General features: G+C 41.4%; 2 protein-coding genes across 4 annotated transcripts in view; one reads left to right on the forward strand and one right to left on the reverse strand.

Annotated features, from left to right (window-relative positions):
* The first annotated feature begins 423 nt into the window (after positions 1 to 423).
* Positions 424 to 942, forward strand: PTRH2 (peptidyl-tRNA hydrolase 2). The gene has a single exon (XM_010289144.1). It carries the CDS (start codon positions 424 to 426, stop codon positions 940 to 942), a length of 519 nt encoding a protein of 172 aa, XP_010287446.1.
* Positions 943 to 2,433: 1,491 nt separating this feature from the next.
* The window catches only part of CLTC (clathrin, heavy chain (Hc)), a 24,509-nt gene continuing 8,186 nt past the window's right edge, over positions 2,434 to 18,756 (reverse strand). For 2 of the 3 annotated variants that reach the window (XM_010289147.1, XM_010289148.1), the window contains exons 11-31: positions 18,500 to 18,664; positions 18,198 to 18,378; positions 16,941 to 17,104; positions 15,129 to 15,254; positions 14,424 to 14,566; positions 13,782 to 14,016; positions 13,319 to 13,441; positions 13,077 to 13,222; positions 12,726 to 12,909; positions 12,200 to 12,392; positions 11,582 to 11,739; positions 11,200 to 11,364; positions 10,999 to 11,106; positions 10,703 to 10,870; positions 10,382 to 10,531; positions 9,974 to 10,105; positions 9,696 to 9,806; positions 8,831 to 9,001; positions 8,327 to 8,548; positions 4,175 to 4,250; positions 2,434 to 3,846 (exon numbers count right to left, since the gene is read on the reverse strand). In XM_010289147.1, the coding sequence (XP_010287449.1) occupies positions 3,722 to 3,846; positions 4,175 to 4,250; positions 8,327 to 8,548; positions 8,831 to 9,001; positions 9,696 to 9,806; positions 9,974 to 10,105; positions 10,382 to 10,531; positions 10,703 to 10,870; positions 10,999 to 11,106; positions 11,200 to 11,364; positions 11,582 to 11,739; positions 12,200 to 12,392; positions 12,726 to 12,909; positions 13,077 to 13,222; positions 13,319 to 13,441; positions 13,782 to 14,016; positions 14,424 to 14,566; positions 15,129 to 15,254; positions 16,941 to 17,104; positions 18,198 to 18,378; positions 18,500 to 18,664 (3,246 nt within the window). In that variant the 3' untranslated portion in view covers positions 2,434 to 3,721. Of the gene's footprint in view, positions 3,847 to 4,174; positions 4,251 to 7,208; positions 7,230 to 8,326; positions 8,549 to 8,830; positions 9,002 to 9,695; positions 9,807 to 9,973; positions 10,106 to 10,381; positions 10,532 to 10,702; positions 10,871 to 10,998; positions 11,107 to 11,199; positions 11,365 to 11,581; positions 11,740 to 12,199; positions 12,393 to 12,725; positions 12,910 to 13,076; positions 13,223 to 13,318; positions 13,442 to 13,781; positions 14,017 to 14,423; positions 14,567 to 15,128; positions 15,255 to 16,940; positions 17,105 to 18,197; positions 18,379 to 18,499; positions 18,665 to 18,756 lie in introns of all 3 variants that reach the window. The other variant, XM_010289146.1, reaches the window with a different exon arrangement.

Raw genomic sequence — 18,756 nt, forward strand, 5'->3', positions numbered from 1 at the left:
GGAGGCGGCTCTGCTCCGCCCCTCGCTGCCTCCTGGGCAGTAGCCCTCAAGTAAATTTTGGCTACTGACTTAAAAAGACACCCACCATTTTATCGTTTCTCTTACCATTTTTAAGTGCAACTTTCACATAATTTGCGATTTTTTTCTTAGTTCTGCTTCCTGAGTCGCAGGCCGCCACCAGTAGGTTGTGCACCATCACTGGTGACATGTTTGGGATTAGAAAGCTGTTGCTGGGAAAGAAGATCATGGACCAAGGAAGGTCTCTGAGCAGCCTTTCCCAGTGCATGAAGATGGAATAGTCTTGTGTGGTTTTTTTTAAACAAATGTGGTTTGTCTCTGAATAGCTGGGTGCACTCCCACAAGCTGAAAAATGCTTGAGTAAATTCTTTCTCCACCTTTCAGAGCCAGTCTCCAAAATTCATCATGGATTACCTCTCTAAACCTGGGTTCCTCAGTGTCATCGCTGGCGTTGCCTGCGGAGTGTGCCTGGGATGGGGCATTCGCGGGAGGCTCTTAAGGCAGCCCAAAGCCGGAGTGACTGCGCCTGTGACCAGCCTGGGGAGTGAAGCTAATGTCATGGGAGAGTCCGGGGAGTTCAAGATGGTGCTGATTGTCCGCAATGATTTGAAGATGGGAAAGGGTAAAGTGGCAGCACAGTGCTCCCATGCCGCTGTTTCTGCCTATAAGCAAGTTCAAAGAAGAAATCCTGAACTCCTGAAACAGTGGGAATACTGCGGACAACCTAAAGTAGTCCTCAAAGCCCCCGATGAAGAGACTCTGATCCAGCTCCTGGCTGATGCTAAACACCTAGGACTGACTGTGAGCTTAATACAAGACGCGGGTCGTACTCAGATAGCTCCAGGCTCCCAGACAGTCCTTGGTATTGGACCGGGACCAGCTGATGTTGTAGATAGAGTTTCTGGTCACCTGAAGCTGTTTTAAACCAGGGGCCAAAGAAATCTGAATTCACTGGTATAGATCAGTACTGAAGGGATAAAACCCAAGTTTTGGGATTTTTCCATATGTTCTCTGAGTATAAATAAAGTAACCAGTTTTTGTAAAAGATGTAAATGTGCAAAGTTTAACGTCAGTGCAGTTTGTGAGTTTCTCTAGCTTCTGTATTGCATTCTGAAGTGGGAAAGAAAATACTAGGCTCAGTGGAATTGAGGAAAGTAGAGCTGGCAGAATTTTACTATCCATAAGACAGAATCCAGTATGTTTAAGACTTGCACAATTAATTAAGGATTTTGCGCTTGGTCTGGTTTACCAGATTAGAAGCATTAATAAAGTTTAAGTGAATCTGTCCCCTAAAAATGACAGGTTCCCTCCTCTCTACCTTACAGGAGGGGTTTTTGAAGATACATGTTTTTTAATTTGGAAAAGATTAGCTGCTGCAGCAGTTACATTGCTCCATAGAGCTGGGGGTAGCTGTAGCCAACTTCCTGCTGCACAAACAGTTCCTAACAGAGCGACTGATGCAATAGCTTGTAACTGGTATGAGACTGACCAAGTTAAACAGGCTTTGCAGCCCCAACCTTAAGAGCCAGTAAACAGTTGTGGGGAGCAGCTGTAATCCATGCTGCTGTGCAGCGGTGTCTGCATAGCTATTGCACTTGCAGGAATCTGCAAACAGGTCAGCATTCCCAGTTTAGCCAAGGTACAGGGAGCCACCCAACATATAAACAGGTTGTCATACAGGGACTAACTTAAATCCCATTTTACTTGGGATTAACAGGTTTGGGGTTTAAGGAAGCACTATTACAGGAGTTACTGGACAGTCAGATCCATGGCTGGTATAAATTCTACCTGTGCAGCTCCACTGTAGCTCTAAGACTGTAAAAGGCCAGTTCCCTGCACTTCTCATGAGGTCAGTTTTACAACAAAGCTGTTTTGCAAGAACTGTGCTGTTGAGCGCATTTCTTCTGCAGCTTCTCAGCAGTGTCTTCCAGCTGAGAATGTGAGGCAAGTTGTAAGGGAGAAACGCTTCTGTCTCAGTCAAATTTACAGACCCAGAGGGAATGATGGGGGGGGTTTGAAATGCAAGCAATAGCAAGTATAAACACAGAGAATGGAGAAGTTTTTATACCACACCTCTTATTTAGGCATAATACTTTCCCAAGAACAACACTAGTCACTGCAGACTTTTGCTCCACCCCACTCTTGAACAAAGACAGTATACAGCCGGTGGCAGGTTAAACCCCCACTAAGTGCACACACCCCCCATTACACACGCAACCACTGCAGTGCTTGGCTGACAGGATCACACACCGCAAGCTTGGAGGCACAGGAGGAAGCAGGAAGGGGGTTCAGCCTCAGAGCTGGAACCTGACACTGGGACAGCTCCTGGTTAAGCGACAGAAGCTTCTACAGCTATTGCAAATATGGTCAGTGCTGCAATACTCATTACACTCAAACATGACAGTATTCATAGAGAAACATTTAAGTCAATTTTATTTGAAGCTAAATATATTTAAGGCAACTTACATACCTAGAACATGATCTCAATTTAACTGACACACCCTACTACAATCCTAATGTATCATCTGGTCAAATATGCTGCAGTTGACCACAATGCAGCCAACTATTGAAAAGTGCTATTTTCTTCTCTCTGGCATAATCTTTCTACAGAAAAAGCATTACGTATTTTCTTGTATTGCCCCCTCAGTGCAAGACACCACTAATGGTCTCCATTGCTGCTCTCCTAATGGCCCCCATACCCTTGAATGTACACACGTGCATGCCCCACACTACTAGCACTGTAATACTCGGTTCAAGTTCAAAGGTCCTTTTTGAAGACAGTAAAGTGAAGCTACCACTATGCAGCATGTCCACAGTCCAGTAATTTATTTTTAAATTGAGTCATTTCAAATTGCACAAACAAAACTGAACAGCAATATGCTTGAATTCTCTCTTCTGTACACTCAAAACAGTGATCTAAAACACCACAATATCCAACATACACAAACCTCAGGGCAGGGTTAGTAAATACACAGATTGGAATCATGGTGCTCTGTTCCTGAATGGAATGTCCCACAAAAGCACAGGATACAGCACAACATAAGGTCATCTGTTACATATGGAGTGAGCAAAAAGACACTAGCATTTTCTATATGCATAACTGGAAAAACCTGCATAGGTTAAGGGAAAAAAAACCCAAACTTTTACTCATTTTAAGTCAGGCAAGGTTGTCTGTACGCATTTTAAATTCTTTTAGAGCTATGCAATCCAACCAGGGTAGGATATGCTGATTAGTGTTGTCTCTTGTCAGCAGTCTTGCAAGGTCAAATACAAGTATCTTTGCTTTAGCTTTCTCCGAATATACAGTGAGACTTAAATGCATTTAGAATAGACAGTACATACTGTAAGCTGCTCACATACAATGAACTTAAGATTCAATATTAGAGTTTAACACTATAGAGTGCAAATCAGAATCTTCACAATAGACTTAATGGTAATAAGCAGTCTTGCAAAAGCCCACTTGAACAAAGTTGTTTAAACTATTCCCCTTTTAAAGTAAAGTCTAAATGACATGGAATGTGAAAAAGATTTAACATAAGTGATTCAAATAGTTTGCGCTAGAAAAAACAGTCCTTCATGAAATAAAGGTTACAAGAACACGAGGCAGAACTCTTGCTTTTCCCTGTTATGAGTTAAAGCGGGGAGGGACGGTGGAGTTTTCAGTAAGAAAATATGCTAGCTCCAAACTGACTTGTGCTGCATCTTACATGCTGTACCCAAAGCCAGGCTGCGGTTGCCCATATGGAGGTGCAGTATAGCCATAGCCAAAAGGTGCTTGTGGAGGAACTGCGACACTGGGTCCTGCTGTCAACATAAGTTGTGGCTGACCTGGAAGACAGAAGTTTCATCTTTATTCCTCTGGACTGAGAGTTCAGTCGGCAGAATTCCTGCTACTTCCCTGGAGACATTGGTATGTTTAACAATAACTCCCTAGCATAAGCTAGGACAATCTTAAATCCTGCAGTCCATATCCAACCTTAGAAGCAGCATTGGAGTTGTACTTCATCTAGTATTTTGGAACGCATTCTCTTAAGACTTGATTTCACAAGAAGAATATTCCCATTTCCAAGGACTTCCTTGGCAAAAAAACACATCTAGAGAACTATTGATTTAAGAGCAAAATGTGTTACTAACAACACATGAACTAAAGCATTACCATAAACAATAGGTTGCGTTTCTGTAGCTTGCTCCTCTTCCTTTCTCAAAGACTCTGATGCATCCAGTTTATCCACCTGTAATTGAGACCAACAATTACAAAAACTCCTCTAGAAGAGGTACTTATTCATGGCAGAGAAGTGGAAAAGCCTTAGTGGGATGTTAACACCCATCAAGAAAAGGAGACCATTTACAAGTTAAGATCAATTCAAGTAGCAATGTTGGTACTGGTGCAGTCAAGACTGTCAGTTTCCTGAAAAAAACCCTAATTGAGGGATTTGTGGAACTTCTTTGAAAGCTCACTCCAGGCTGAAGATTTGTATGAAAGGTCCCGTACTGGACTAGAGCTATCTTCACATCAGTGAGCTCAGTCAGCCAGTGTTGCTCCAACTGCTTCAAACCAACAGCCTTAGAACACAAACTCAGATTTTTAGCACAATGTCAGTTGGAGACCTTTGGTGTTGGAGCAATTGCTAAGATAATGCCCAGACCTGGAGACATTTCCCTGAATATAACATTGAAGCAAAGTAATCTGAAGTTAGTGTTTGTATACGGCAGACTGCAATAGCATCCGACATGTCACTTGAGCCTCAAGATTTCACTTCTCAAACCCATTCACTCATGCAATTTGAGTTCAAATGCAGAGAATGCATGTGTATAAGACTTGGTTTTTTCCAGTCTAGAACTGTGTGGCAGTCAGCCTAAACCCACAAATACTCAACTTGTTCAAGCTTAATACACAGTAACAAGACAAGACTAGCCAGCTTCACTCTGCTGCACAGCAAGTACAATTGTGCTGTTGGCCCACCCCTACAGAAAGGCAAGGGAAGAAACTTGTTCTGTAGTGAAATATTGCTTGTTACTAAAACAGATCCAAGGAAACTCAGCATTACTACAGTCTAAGGCAGGCCCTGAAACTAAAACAAAAAAAATTAGGTACCGATATTTTTACCTGGGAGATAATATTTAGAATAAAGTCAGATACAATCATGCCAATTACTTTTTAAGACAGTAAGACAACTCACAAACCAGATTAGTCTTTCATTTCATTTGTGTCCTTAATAAACAAGTTTAAAGACAGGCTTCCTGTCCTTACACAGGGTCAGCATTACTTACTCAGCTACACCAACATCGATGAGTTAAAACAGTTTTCAGCTTAACTGTGCTACATTAGCAAATATTTGCAGGCAGCTCTAACAGCTTCCTTCCGCTTAGTTGTGAATTACAACATGTGTTCCATAAACCTGTTAATTTGTAACCTCAATTAGAGGCATAAATCCAGGACATGGCATAAGTCCTGAGCTTTACAAGTTCATTCATTGACTGGGCTTTCATGACAAGCCTTTTTGTTGCCTCACACCAGTATCTGGCTTGCTGCTCTCAAAGTGCACAGGAGTGTATGCCAATGCTTCAAGACTCATTTCAAGACACCGTGCTGAGAACTGCACTGTTTTTAACTCAAATAGCAACACACTGAACACAGAAGCACAAGTTTAGAGATGCAAATCCAAGGAGAATGTGCAGAGTTTGCTACTAAGCAGAGGCACTTGGCTTACACACACTTGGAAAGCCTCCAGCCCAGGACATCTAACACATTTTTGACCTGGTTTTGACACCTCCTCTCAAGAGCTAAACATATATTTACAGTAATAACTGCAAGTTTGAAACCAGCCTGCAGGACAGTTCTTACACCACTTGCTTGAGCATCACCAGGTTCAGTACCCTACACACTTGTAGCAAGATTGTTTTAAAGGCTTTTCCACAGGAACTGCAATAAGCTGCAGAGGAAAAGTAACATGCATTCAATGTTATCGTGTTATGTGTGCATGAAAAAGAGGCAAAAGTACTGAAGCAAGAGTGAGGTCTGAAGATGACTGCCATACAGGCTCCCCCCAAAAACCCACACGCAGCCCACAGCAATGCCTCATAGCTTAAGGAACAGTGGGATGTAATTGCAATGACTGCTACACATGCGTAGTTTATGCAAACACTGCAGTTCAGTTACCTTTTTTCACACACACGCTTTCTTACTGCCTCACTTACTAGCTGCTGAAGGACCTTACACTACACGTTTTAGTCAGGTTAACCTTAAGTTCCAGTGGTGTAATTAGACATCTTGTCACCAAGAAGCAGTTTGCATTTAGTCCATCTTCAAGCCATTTGTCAGTTTGTTCACCCTTTGCTCAGCCACATTAATGGAAAACTCACACTAGGACTGACCTCTGGTTTAAGGAGAAATCAGAGTGGTATTTGTACAGAAGCAGATGGACAGAAACCTTAGAGATTGCCCTTTGGAAGGGCAAAATTGCACAGCAAAAAGGCAAGCCTCAAGAGCAATAAGCATTACCTTTTTTTTTTAAATGAAGTAGCAGGAAAAGCTTAATGAAGCTGAAGAGCTTGGAAGGCAGTCTTTTTTGCACAACTACAAGAAATCTACTACAGGGAGGAGAACCACAGACTTTGTCTAATACCCGAAGTTTTAAGTTGCTATGTGAACTAAAGCACCACGTGGATTAGACTAGCACCATAAGGACTGGACACCTGAATGAGGAAGAGTCTCTTCTGAAGCAGCTAGTATCTATTCTGCCTACAGTCAGCACGCATTAGTAATGGTCAGGAGATCAGAAACTGGATCACAGTCCTTAAACTAGCAAATGCTATATTAATTTATACTTCAGAGACAGTGGCCCAAGACTTAATTATTTCTTATTGTAGGGGGATCTTCCAATCAGATTGAGTGTCAAATAGTAGTACTTGTGTATCCTTTTGATACCAGGTTGACTGTGATCCAACTGATCACCTGTACGCCCTTCCTGAGGATCTATTAGCTTATTAGTAGCAAATGAATCTACTTTTGTCCTACAGCACTAGCTACTTGTAGAGTTAAACAATTTGCATATGCTTTAGTGATATTTTGTTTGGGGGAAAAGCAGTAGCAGCAGTGTAGTAAACATAGGAAAGAAAAAAAACTCATGCAGAATCCTTAAGACTTAGTCCTCCAGACTTAAAGATGGAAAACAAGAATCAACTTTCACCTTTTCCTTTATTGCATCAACCTGCAAAGGAATTCAGAAGGTGCAGCTTAGAAAAATCAAATTCCATATTTAGCATATAAAAGGTAGAAATAAAAGCGTCAGGGAAGAAATAATTAAGGTACAGGTGAGTAAAAACAAAGAAACACCAGGAGTATCTGCTTTAGAAAGGCAGCTCTGCTCATTGCTGGATCTTACTGCATTGATTTCATTAGCTACGCTACAGTTACATCCTAATCCTTCAGCAGATCATGAAATTTTAATCTTTAGGAAACCTACTCCAAGACTACTACTCTCAGGAGAAGCTTAGTATTAGCTTGGCACATCGGTCATATCTGACAAGCCATGTTATGCTTGGATAGCTCCCCACCTCCCCCAAAATACAGCATTTAAGGACAGCAGATTGGTTATAGGACTACAGAGTAGTCCTGCCATTAGAAGTAACGGCCAGGCAAATCTTCTAATCAGGCACTCTAAACTTAAGCTTGAGTCAATGAAGACAAGTTTTTTCTTCACACAGAAGGAGTCTTAATCATTAAGGAATTTATGTCATTCACTGCAAGATACCCTGAAAGCTTCAGCTGGGCAAGTGTTGCTAGTGACAGTTGGTATTTAACTCAAATCTGGTTCAAATCTGTCAGAGCATTACCAAGTACTTTCCCCATCCTAGGTCACTTCAAAAAAAGCTGAGTCATCATTAGTGCCATTCAGTAAGAGCCACATTTTAGAGTTAAATGCACAGCAGACCAAGTTAACTCAAGATCTAGCTATAACGCGTTTTTAGCATAGAGTCTAGAATTTAGTTAGAGCTTGATACCAGCTGGGATTCCTGACTGACACAGCATATGAAAAGCCTGAATCCTGGAACTACTTTAAGACACTGCCCATGGTCAGGCAAACACTACTGATGGAGGTTCTGCAATTGGTAGATAGGGTGGAGTCTGCAAGTGTTTCAGTCTCTTAGAGGGCGAAGTCTCTCCCCAGATGGACTGAAAAATAAGTGTGAACAAGGACAGACAGACATTTGACAAAGCCCAAATCAATGTTAGTAGCAAGCAGTCTCAAGGCATACACCACAGTGACTAACAAGCTTTCAGTGTTGGAGAAGCACCTGCTCTTACCTTGGTCAAGTATTCCTTCATGACCTGAATAAAGTATGGCATGGCAAAGTCCATGATGTTGTGCCTCCACGCTGTTTCCAAGACAACATCTGGCCTTAGGAGATCATAGCAGGTGAAGAGACAAGCACCAAAGCATTCTCTCTTGTTCTCCTGCAAGAACCACTGCAACAACTCTTCTGCCAGCTCAGTGTCTTTGGATTCTGAAGCATACTGCATTGCATCCTACAACAGGAGAGTCTGTTTAGCCCCAGGTGCCATAGTACAATCACTAACACGGATGTAGTATTTAACTAAGCTGCAATCTATTACCAACAGTAGCAGAGAGGAGGTATTCTATAACTTGTTTCCAAGAAACCTGCCCAGCTATGGCCACTCTGAAGCATGATTTGCCAGATTAGCAACAGGCACCACCAAGTGGCACCCAAAAAAGTGCAGCTTTACTAGAAAGTCACAGGTCTCCAAACAAGCCAAGTATGCTAAACCAGACCTGTGTAGTGGTCTTACCTTATACAGCCTGTCTTTCTTACAGAGTTCTACACTCTGTTTCCAGCGATTGTTTCCTTTGAAGAGATATGCAGCAATTCTTCGGAACTCTATTAGTTCATGTTTCTCCAAACGTTGAGCAAGAGAAATGTTGTCAAAGTTGTCATAAGCATCTATAGAAGTCCTAAGAGCCTGAGTTAAGGAGAAGGAAGTTATTCACACCTCAAATATACAACTGCATCCACAAAGATGCAAACATTTTCCATGCATCTTAGTTCTGTATTCCTACTTCTGGGAGGATAAAGTATTCTAGCCAGACCCGCAAAGAGATTTTTTTTTTTTTTTGAGAAGCTGGTGATTGACACACATGTAATTTAGAGTATTCCAGTTAGTATTTTTCAGTAGTGATTGCTGAGGTCAAGAACCTCTGAATATCAGACAGCTGTTCTACTGTTTTCAGAGCTATTTGCCCTTTCTGTGAGTTGTTTCCTTAGCACCCACTGTTTGCATTAAGTAAAAGCTGATCTGTCACACATGAACAGAAGTAGCCAGATTATCCCCAGTAGGAACAGCTCAAAAAGCTTCCAGAAAGCCACTGACAGTTCTCCACTTAATCCTTGACTAGTCACCACTAGTTCAGTTTGAAGTGGCAGCAAACACATACTTCAAGGAATGCAAGTTAACAGCAAGAGGTAAAATCTACTGAAAACAAGAAAGAAACCTGTGTTTCTAGACATTAAACGCACACCCAGAATATCAGGTTAATACTGACACAGAAGCCAGCTTGCATAGAACTTTGAAATTCAGGAATAGCTGCTTCTATTATGAGGCATATACAACAAGTAGATACCTGTTCCAGATGTTACCATTTCAAGGCAAGACATACCTGGTAGTCTTCTTCAATAATGAAGAGGTTGTTCAGGGACTCATTCACCGACTTGTTGTTGTGATTTTGAACAGAGCGCAAGTAAGGCTTAACCAGTGGTAGCTGTTTAACCTTCAAGGAAATCAGGTAGATAAATTTAAGTCAAGATACCTCTTGTAGATGTCTCCTAGCACCTTCCCTCTAAGGCCCTGAAGTAGCTAAGCATTTTAAAATGCTACTATGGATAAATGCTTTTCCAATTGCAACTTTTTCTTTGATCTGGATAGTAGAAAAATTACCTTTGTGAAGAAGGTGACAGCACGAGTGTGGTCAAGCCGAGGAGACAACACCATCAGCAGATCATTTAGCAACAGAGGTTTAAATTCCAAATAGAATTGAACTGCCTTGTAATACAGCTCCACATTGGCCACCTAGAGATGAGTAAGGACGCACATTCAGAGCAGAAGCTTGACTGTAGAGGAGTCCAAATGAAAGACCAACATAACCTTACATATTCCAGCACAACTGAGACACCCATCCAAGACTCATTCTTGTCTCTAGAAATCTCTTTAGTTACTGTAGTTGACTTGCTTTGAAATTACGGGGCAAGATCAAGAACCTCAAATTTTAAACTGGCTACTAGCAAAGGAAAAGATCTGAAGGGCACATAGCAAGAAATTTACCTCCTTTTGCTAGGAAAGTAATACCTTAGTGATGATATCTTTGAACTGGCCTTCTTTCCAAGCATCTGTTGGGTGATTCATCATTGTGATTATGGCATTATCATATTCTTCATACTTATCATACAAGAACACCAGCTCAGCCCAGAGATGGGCTTGTTCTGCAGCTCTCAGAACCTAAGCAAAAGGCATATTAGAAATGTTAGTTAACATATATTGCTATCAGTGTCCATCTGTGCTCAGGCTTTAGCACTATTAATAACCTCAAGAGCTGCTATTGCAAAAGCTAGAGTACAGACAATGCTGACAGATGCATTTTAAGCTAAATTTAAGGCCTCAGACTTTCACCTTGGGGATGTTGACTCTGGACCAGAACAGCTCCAAGTGCTCCCTCATCTTCTGTGGCTTGAATTTGGAGTAGAGAATTGCTAGCTCTGTAAACATCCCCATGTGTGCTCGCTCAAGTCCAAGTGCTGCTTCTAGCATAGTTATCAGCTCTTCAAAGTAGCCACGATCCTAAGAGATACATACAGTTAGAGATGTTTCACATTGGGAACTGACCTGACTTTAAATTTCCAGTTTTGGACAAAGTCGCCATGACAGAATTTAGACTTTGACTGTATAACAGGAGTCAACTTAGTTACCTGGTAATAGTTAATTAGCTCTTCCAGCTCATCTGCATGCACTACAATATGAAGTCCACACATCTGGGCCAGGCGGAACTCTTTTCCATCAACACAAGCAAAGCAGACCTGGAATGGACAATTGCATTACTGCTTATAATCAAACCTTCTGAAAAGACTACAGCTTTGAAGTCCCTTAACTTATTCAATCAGTAAGTTTACCTCTTTCCATGTGCGAGTACTGTTTGCTTTCCGAGCACCATCCACAGCTGCCTGATATTCACCTAGGTGAACTAAAGTCGAGGCTAATCGGCCAAAGTTGGACACATTGTTGTACAACAGCTTAGCTGCTTCATACATCTTTTCATCATAACAGCGATCACCAACCTACAGGAGAACATAACCAGGTTATTCTTGCAGATTTTCAGTTAAGTGTTTACATAAAATGAGTAGCATTCAAGCCATTATCACAACAGAAATGCCTTTAAAGTCCAAGAGCTATCCACATATCCAAAGAGATAGAAGTCCCAACACCCCTCTGGTTAGCAATGCCTAGGAAGCCTGCTGCTGCGATTCAGCAAAACTGAAACTCAGTCTCACTCACTTGCTGGATATGTGCATTGTTAGGTCCATTGATAAACTCCTCTAGCTCTGCTAGACGGTTTGTTTTAGCAAGAGCAAAGATTAATTCTGTTTCCACATACGACTCCCGGGCCTTCTTGCGTGCCATCTGGAGATACTTCACCAGTTCTTCCCAGTTTCCTATGAAACAGAGTTCAGAACACTTACTTCCCACCATTGAGGACACTTGTACTATAAGCTATACTACCAACTCAATCTAGTTTGACATCAGTATTTCTGCAGCTATTCCCCATCAATCAAGACTAGCCCTCATACTGCACATGCTACGTTAGATCAGTAAGGTCACCTTATGATGGGCCTAATGAAATACTGATATTTAACTTCATGCAGAGACTTCCTTAGTAGCAATTGCTCTGACAGAAGTCTCCAGCCAGCTAAAGTAGTTAGTTATAAGACCACTGATTATCTGCAGATTGAATACACTGTCTTTTTCCATTCTCGTTTAGGGCAGTCTCTGAAGGACCAAATTCGTCTACTTGCATCAAGATACAGGTTTGGCAGAACTGCAGTTTGAGCAACAGACCATGCAAAGGAGCTGAGCAACATCAACAGTAAAGATTTAAATAAAAGTTAATCATACCACTGGCATTGGCAGCTTGAACAACTTCCATGTATGAGGAAGGATCATCTGCTTTAATATACGAGTCAATTGCTTCCTTTACCATCCCTTTTTGAAGCTGTGCTTTAGCCAGCTGACTCCATACAGCAGGCTCGTTGCAGCGTTCAGCAAACTCATATGCACGATCCAGATTTCCAATGTGCTCTATTAATACCTAAAGAAAGGGTCACCGTGATCAGCTGCTTTCTATAAAGGTCAGTTTTACAAGACACCAAGTTGTGTTTTGTGTTAGTTCTTCAATGGATCCTTTTAGAATGGAGACTACTCTATACAACCCACACAGCATGAGTGGCTTTATGCTTACGACGTTTCTCTTACTAAAGGGTTCAATAATCAATGTTTGTTCTGCTTCATGAGACAAGACACTGAGGAGCTTTGATTACTTTGCTAATTGGTGTTAAGTACTGAAGTCAGAAATTAACAGCAAAGTCCTGTGTGAGGATGCAGATGTCACAAGAAGTTATTACAGACTGAGATTTTAAGATACCTGTACAGCTGATGTGTTGACATCAAACTTCCTGAAGATAGCAAACGCCTCCTCGAAAAGCTCATTGCTGATAGCTATATTGGCTATGTCTGGAGCATCATAATTATCCAGGCGATTGATGTATTCCATGACACGCGTGCGATCAGCCTTAATAGCTGTCAGAATGAGAAGGTTCTGCAGATTCCTAAATAGAGAAAGAAAAAATACATATCAAGTAATGATCAAGAAATTCACACCACCCCCGCCTCTGGAGAAAGTATTATTTTATCTGCTGTTCCACATTCCAGCAATTTAACACCTGCACCAAGTATAATTTCAAGTTTCCTGTGACTTAGTTTTGACTTTACTCACCTGTGCTCACTGAACACAGAGTTATCAAGAACTATTTTCTCCAGCAGTTCAATAAGCTCATTAGGAAGATCTGCAGTCATGAAGGCCTTCACAGTAACAGAGACTTCCTCAGGGTCCTGTGTCTCCGACAGTGCAGTCTGTACAACCTGCAGGCAGAGTCAAGCCATTGACAGATCAGTTAAGTCAGGTACTAGCAAGTCAAGTCAGGACACCAAAGGATTTTAATGTTTTGCCAGTTATACCTGGTCAATGAGCGGTCTTCTGTAAGGGTTGCTTTCCAGTAGTACGCTGGCCCACAGTTCAGGGTCTTTACGGCGAACTAAGTAGCGGGAAAGACTTTTGAAGAGGGAGTTCTCATTGCACACCTAGCAAAAGGCAAAAGTTTATTCAGAGTGAAGTCACAGCTATTGAGCCTACAGTGGCTGAGCTAATCGTACTGCAACGTCAAATAAGCCTGCCTGAGATGCAGACTAGAAGTCTCAGGCTTTGATACTTCTATTAGCCTCATGTTCTAGGATGTCCCATTTCTCATTAAGTTGCAAGGGGAGATTATGTAGCTACCTATGTTACTAGAAGTGAGCAGTTCCTAACTTAATACCTTTTAGGAAATAAGTGCTTTTGTCAGTCATAAACCTGAATACCTATCCCATGATACTCAGATTAGAACTTAACCCATGAGTCTGCTGCCTTGGCATGCATACATACATTAATAAGTTCCAAATCGCACTGTCCACGCTCATAAGCCACGCAGGCCAGGTGAGGGTCCCTCTTCTCACAGTACTTGCCAACAACACGACTATCATAATAGGGATTCTCACGCAGGAATCTTTCTGGGTTGTTGTTGCTATCAATGTATATTTTGGCCAGTGCATTGTGAGTTGCAGGCTCCTCACAACCCTCGTGAATTCTTGCTTCCAGCCAGGGCAGAAGCAGTTTCAGCCTAGAAGGAAGCAGTTTTCGCATTAGAGAGGTTAAGTGAATAAGTATCCACTTGCACAGTTTTCTTCACTACAGAAGTCAGCTTCAGTATAGGATAGAGTCAGTAACTAAATCCAAGTTATAGTATTCCATTTTGATCTGCGTTCTGGTTCATTATTATAATTGGATAACTTTCTGACACTATGAAGAACATCACATGCTGAAGACACTCATTATCTGGAGACTGCTTAAGGGAGATCCCCACATCAACCAAGTAGTAAAGCAGACTTCTGCTGCCTGCTCACCCAATGGCAGCTTCTTGTTTTGTCGGTACCAGCTTTCACTGCGTAATGAGGACATGCATTGATGGATGAGCAGTATAACCACTACCAGTCTGGCAGTGTTAAGAGACATGGAGAAGTTTAATACCTGTTTCTTTTCTCAACCTCTGCAACAAGCTCATCAGTTGAAAATTGACCTCTCACTACAAGGATAAGGTTCTTTATCACATCTTCAGAGCAATCCACATCAAGCAGTCCCCCAATAACAACAGGCAGACGGCTTGGATTCACCTAAACAAGATCATTTAAAGAAGTCAGTGTGTTGTCATGCAATATAGGCAGTCAATACTTATCCCTAGATGTACACGTGAAGGCTTCTTGTTAAGATTGACCTCATCTTTCTGCTTTTACTCCCAGCTTCCTGAGGTTCTAGACAAGCTTGAAAGTCAATTTTTCAGTCGGCAGGGATTCACACCACAGTTCAGTGGCTCACTCATGCTCAGTCCCCATACGAAAAGCTCCTGAGCAAGTCAATTTGTCCCTGCAGGAGGTATAGCAGAGAACTTCCCCCCACTAAAATGCTGGAAGTTAAAGTCACCCTAAGAACTCCGAAGTTATTCTACCAAATCTTCTCCCTTCAAGAGACACATTAGTTGGGGTTACTGCTCAGCTTGACTGAATAATAAATGAGACTTGACTCACATAAGGGCTAATTTACCAGAAGTAATAGGTACTTAAACATCAGTCTCAAGTATGAGGCTCTTTACAGAATACTTACAAACATAGCGCCTACAGCTGCATATAATTCTAGAAAGTTTGACTCGTTAAAGCCCAGTGACAAATTGTAACTTACCTTCTGTACATAAATCTCAATATATTTTTGGAGATTATTTCTATACAAGTACAGCACCAAGTCGTGGACAAAGTCAAAGCGATCACATACAATGATGAGTGGCAACTGGTCAGTGAGTTTAGCTTCCTATAAAGAAAAGAGCTTCAGTAATTTGGTTTTGTTCTTAGGCTTAAGCAGACACATACACAGTCACTTAAACTGTTCAAGCAGCTGAATTTGGAAAGTCAAAATTCGACAGTCAACCAAATAGTGACAGCTTATTGTTCAACTAATTGTTTGCAATATGTAGCAAGCAGGAGTACTCACACCCACTTCAGGGCCTACAGCAAGAAGCTTTCTGAAATTTAACCCTGCTCCTTTGCATGGCAGAGTCTATGAAGTTTTACAACACAGTACAGCTATTACAAGCCTAAGCTACAGATAGCATTTTTAGTTGCCACTGGTGTTTGGTGTGCAGGATTAGCACTCTGGGATTTCAAAAGGAATTTAACCAAGACTAGATTAAGTTGTGGATCATAACATGCAACTTGTGTACAGAATTGACTTCAAGTGCCATGTGTCTCGTGATACCTTCTAACTGGATTTAGAGAACAGTAAGAATCGAGCTAGTAGCAGTACTACTTAAATTACTAATCAGATTAGTTATCTAAAAGCATTCTAACTTTAAGCATAACTTTCAGTACAGAAGCTTAGCCTTTGTGACAGACAGTATTCCGGATGCGTATTTCAGATCACTTATTCAAACATGCACATCCCAGAATATAATCCTACATATAAATTACACTAAGTACTTTACACAGGGAGGCCTGCACTGGGAGATTTACCTGGTACATGTCCTGCACATTCCAGACATGGAACAGCACAAAAGACAATAGCTTTCATCAGGAATTTGACAGTTTGATAACTTAGGTGGCTTGATCGATTTACATACCTTACACCCCACTGACCAGGTTATTTTTATAGAATTCTCATTTGAAGAGTTTTGCCATCTTCAGATATGATCAGCAAAATCTAAGACTATCCTATATAACCAAACAAACATGAAGGCAGGAAATGTTCCCAGATAAAGTTTTCCCCTCCCACACTGTTCCTCAGACATTTATAGCAGTATTACATTTGTCAATGAGCTCAGCACTAACAACAGGCTACAGAATCTGAACTTTGAGCCCACCACCTTTTTCCATGCTTCAGAAATGTTTCAGCAGTGCTCTGAATCCTAGCAATAACACTCAGCATGTGTTGACACTGACTGGCATATCTTAGCACAACTAAACTGCAGTTCACCTGGCTGAAGTTTCAGTAAGTGTGTACAAGTAAGATGAGTGGGATAAATCAACCTTGAACTCTGAAAGCATTTATGGAGTTGGCACTTTTCATATGTTGTTTCTGTAGCTGCTCAGTTGAAGCTGATTACACTGTAAATAAGCATTAAGTTATGAACTCATTTGGCATTATGGTTGTTCTCAACCTTCAAGTTACTTGTTTCCTACTTTATAGCAGACATCCGTAACAAGTTCTAGGTGAGCTGGCGCTGTTATTACAGTTTAAGAGTTCAAGCCAGGTTAACCTGAGAGCAGTGAGGAACTGAACTAACAGATTGTCTTTTTTAGATGCCGTTCCAGGCTCAGACTCTGTTAGGAGGTACTGCCTACATGCTAGTCACCTCTGCTTTAAGAGGACAGATGGATCCTTAAGTGCGAAGGTTAAGGCTCATCTGTACTTTCACAGAGCTGCCTCATTTCACTGGTGACACACCATGTTTTATCAGAACTCCAAATGGGCCAAGGCAGTCCAGTGCTACCCAAACATTACCTTGAGGAAGTTTTTAACACGTTCTGGATCATAGCAGTTACTTTCCCTGCAGATTCTTTCCACTTCTTTAATTTGTCCTGTCTTGCATGCAGCTTGAATATACTTGAAGTGCACATCTGGATCCTGGCTGAAGTTTACAATAGAGCCCAGGAAATAAAACAGACCTCGAAGGAAACAGTCAACATGTTATTCTGCTAAAGCACTTGAGTTGGATCAATATTAGCTTTCAAGCAAGCCTTCTAAGTTACAATTACATGAAAATTTGAATTTGACTATTGCAGAAGTTTACAAAGAACTGAAAAGAGATTCAAGCACTGTCATTGTTTTACAAAGACCAGATTATCCTAGCTGAGTTGAGCCTGTTGTTGCTCCCCATATATTACACAGACTAGTGGGTTATATGCAACTTCAATAAATACTGAGGCATCATCACCAATTGCCATAGGTCAGCTTTGTTAAAACATCCAGTATGTGCCCTTCCACACACTCCCTAGACAGGAGGCAAGGAAAAGTTTAGAAAACCGAAGCTAGTTGTGCTCATAAGTTACTATCACACCTTTCACTAAAACCCACATACAGCGCAAAGGCTGCTTGCTGCAACCTGGGGCTAAAGTTCACTTAAAGCTGATGCCATATAATACTTGACTACTTCAGAAAAGTGACTGCCAAGTCACTTAGTCAAAATTCATGTGTTTTTTGGAAAAACACAGAGGCTGCCTATGCAAGAAACCCATCTACAATAGCATCTTATTCCACTAACCATTCTCCAGATTCCAAGAGTCCAAGATGATGTTGACTTTTCAGTCTTTAAGGAGGTTTTCTTTAAAACTTAGCAAGATACTGTTCAGCTACACATCTGCAGGTATTTGGCCACTGATGTACCACCACGCTGACTATATACAGCTAGCCTTGCTGAGAAGTACAAAAGTCCAAAACCCAAAGCCTACACAAATTTAAAATGAGCGTTTTGGGCAAGGGAAAAAAGACCAGCAGCCTCTTCAGTTAGTTTTTTAGATTGGCTACAGCGTCAAGTTTTTTGGTAGCATTTCAGAAAACTAAAATATGCAACACAATGTTAGTGCCCCTCCTTAACAGGGGAACTTTAAGGTTTAGGTCAGGTTTTGAGACAGCTTTGAGGTGTAGGTACTGAAGTGCAATATGGCTTCCTAGATTTCGGCAGATAGAGCGCAAGCTTCATACACACATGTATGATGTGAACACTAGCTCCTTTTGCTATACGCAAGACCACAAACTTACCTTCAAAGCTTTTGAAAGACTCAAACAGCTCAATAAGTGACTGTGTTGACAGTTGTTCATGGTATTTCGAAGCTACCTGGACACAGATCTGTAGGTTCTGACGAATGTTAGCAGACAACATAGCACGCAGACACTCCAGAGAGTCTTCTACCGATAAGGAACCAAAATAATTCACTAACCACTGCAAAGACACATTAAGCCATTTTAGACTTAAGTAGAACACTCTACACTCTGAAGTCAAATGTTGAAAGCAACTATTAATTGCCTGGCTTTTGCTAGATTCAGGATATTTGATCTCATACCTCAGGATTGAGAAGATGAGTATGAACTACCGCACGCTTGATGTCATACAAGTCTGTGAAGTGTTCAAGTGCTCTCTGTAGCAAGCCAGCTTTCTCACACAGTTGAGCTATGTGAGCCCGGTCATAATGAGTAAACATTTGGTTTCCCAGGATAGCATCTGCAACCTGGAAGGAATATTGAGAAGTTTCATTTAGTTCCTAAACACCATCCCTAGCATTGGATATGGATCACAGTACAGTGGCTAAACCAACTACAG

Source organism: Phaethon lepturus, unplaced genomic scaffold (genome assembly GCF_000687285.1).
Source record: "Phaethon lepturus isolate BGI_N335 unplaced genomic scaffold, ASM68728v1 scaffold24826, whole genome shotgun sequence".
In the NCBI taxonomy this organism is placed as follows: Eukaryota; Metazoa; Chordata; class Aves; order Phaethontiformes; family Phaethontidae; genus Phaethon; species Phaethon lepturus.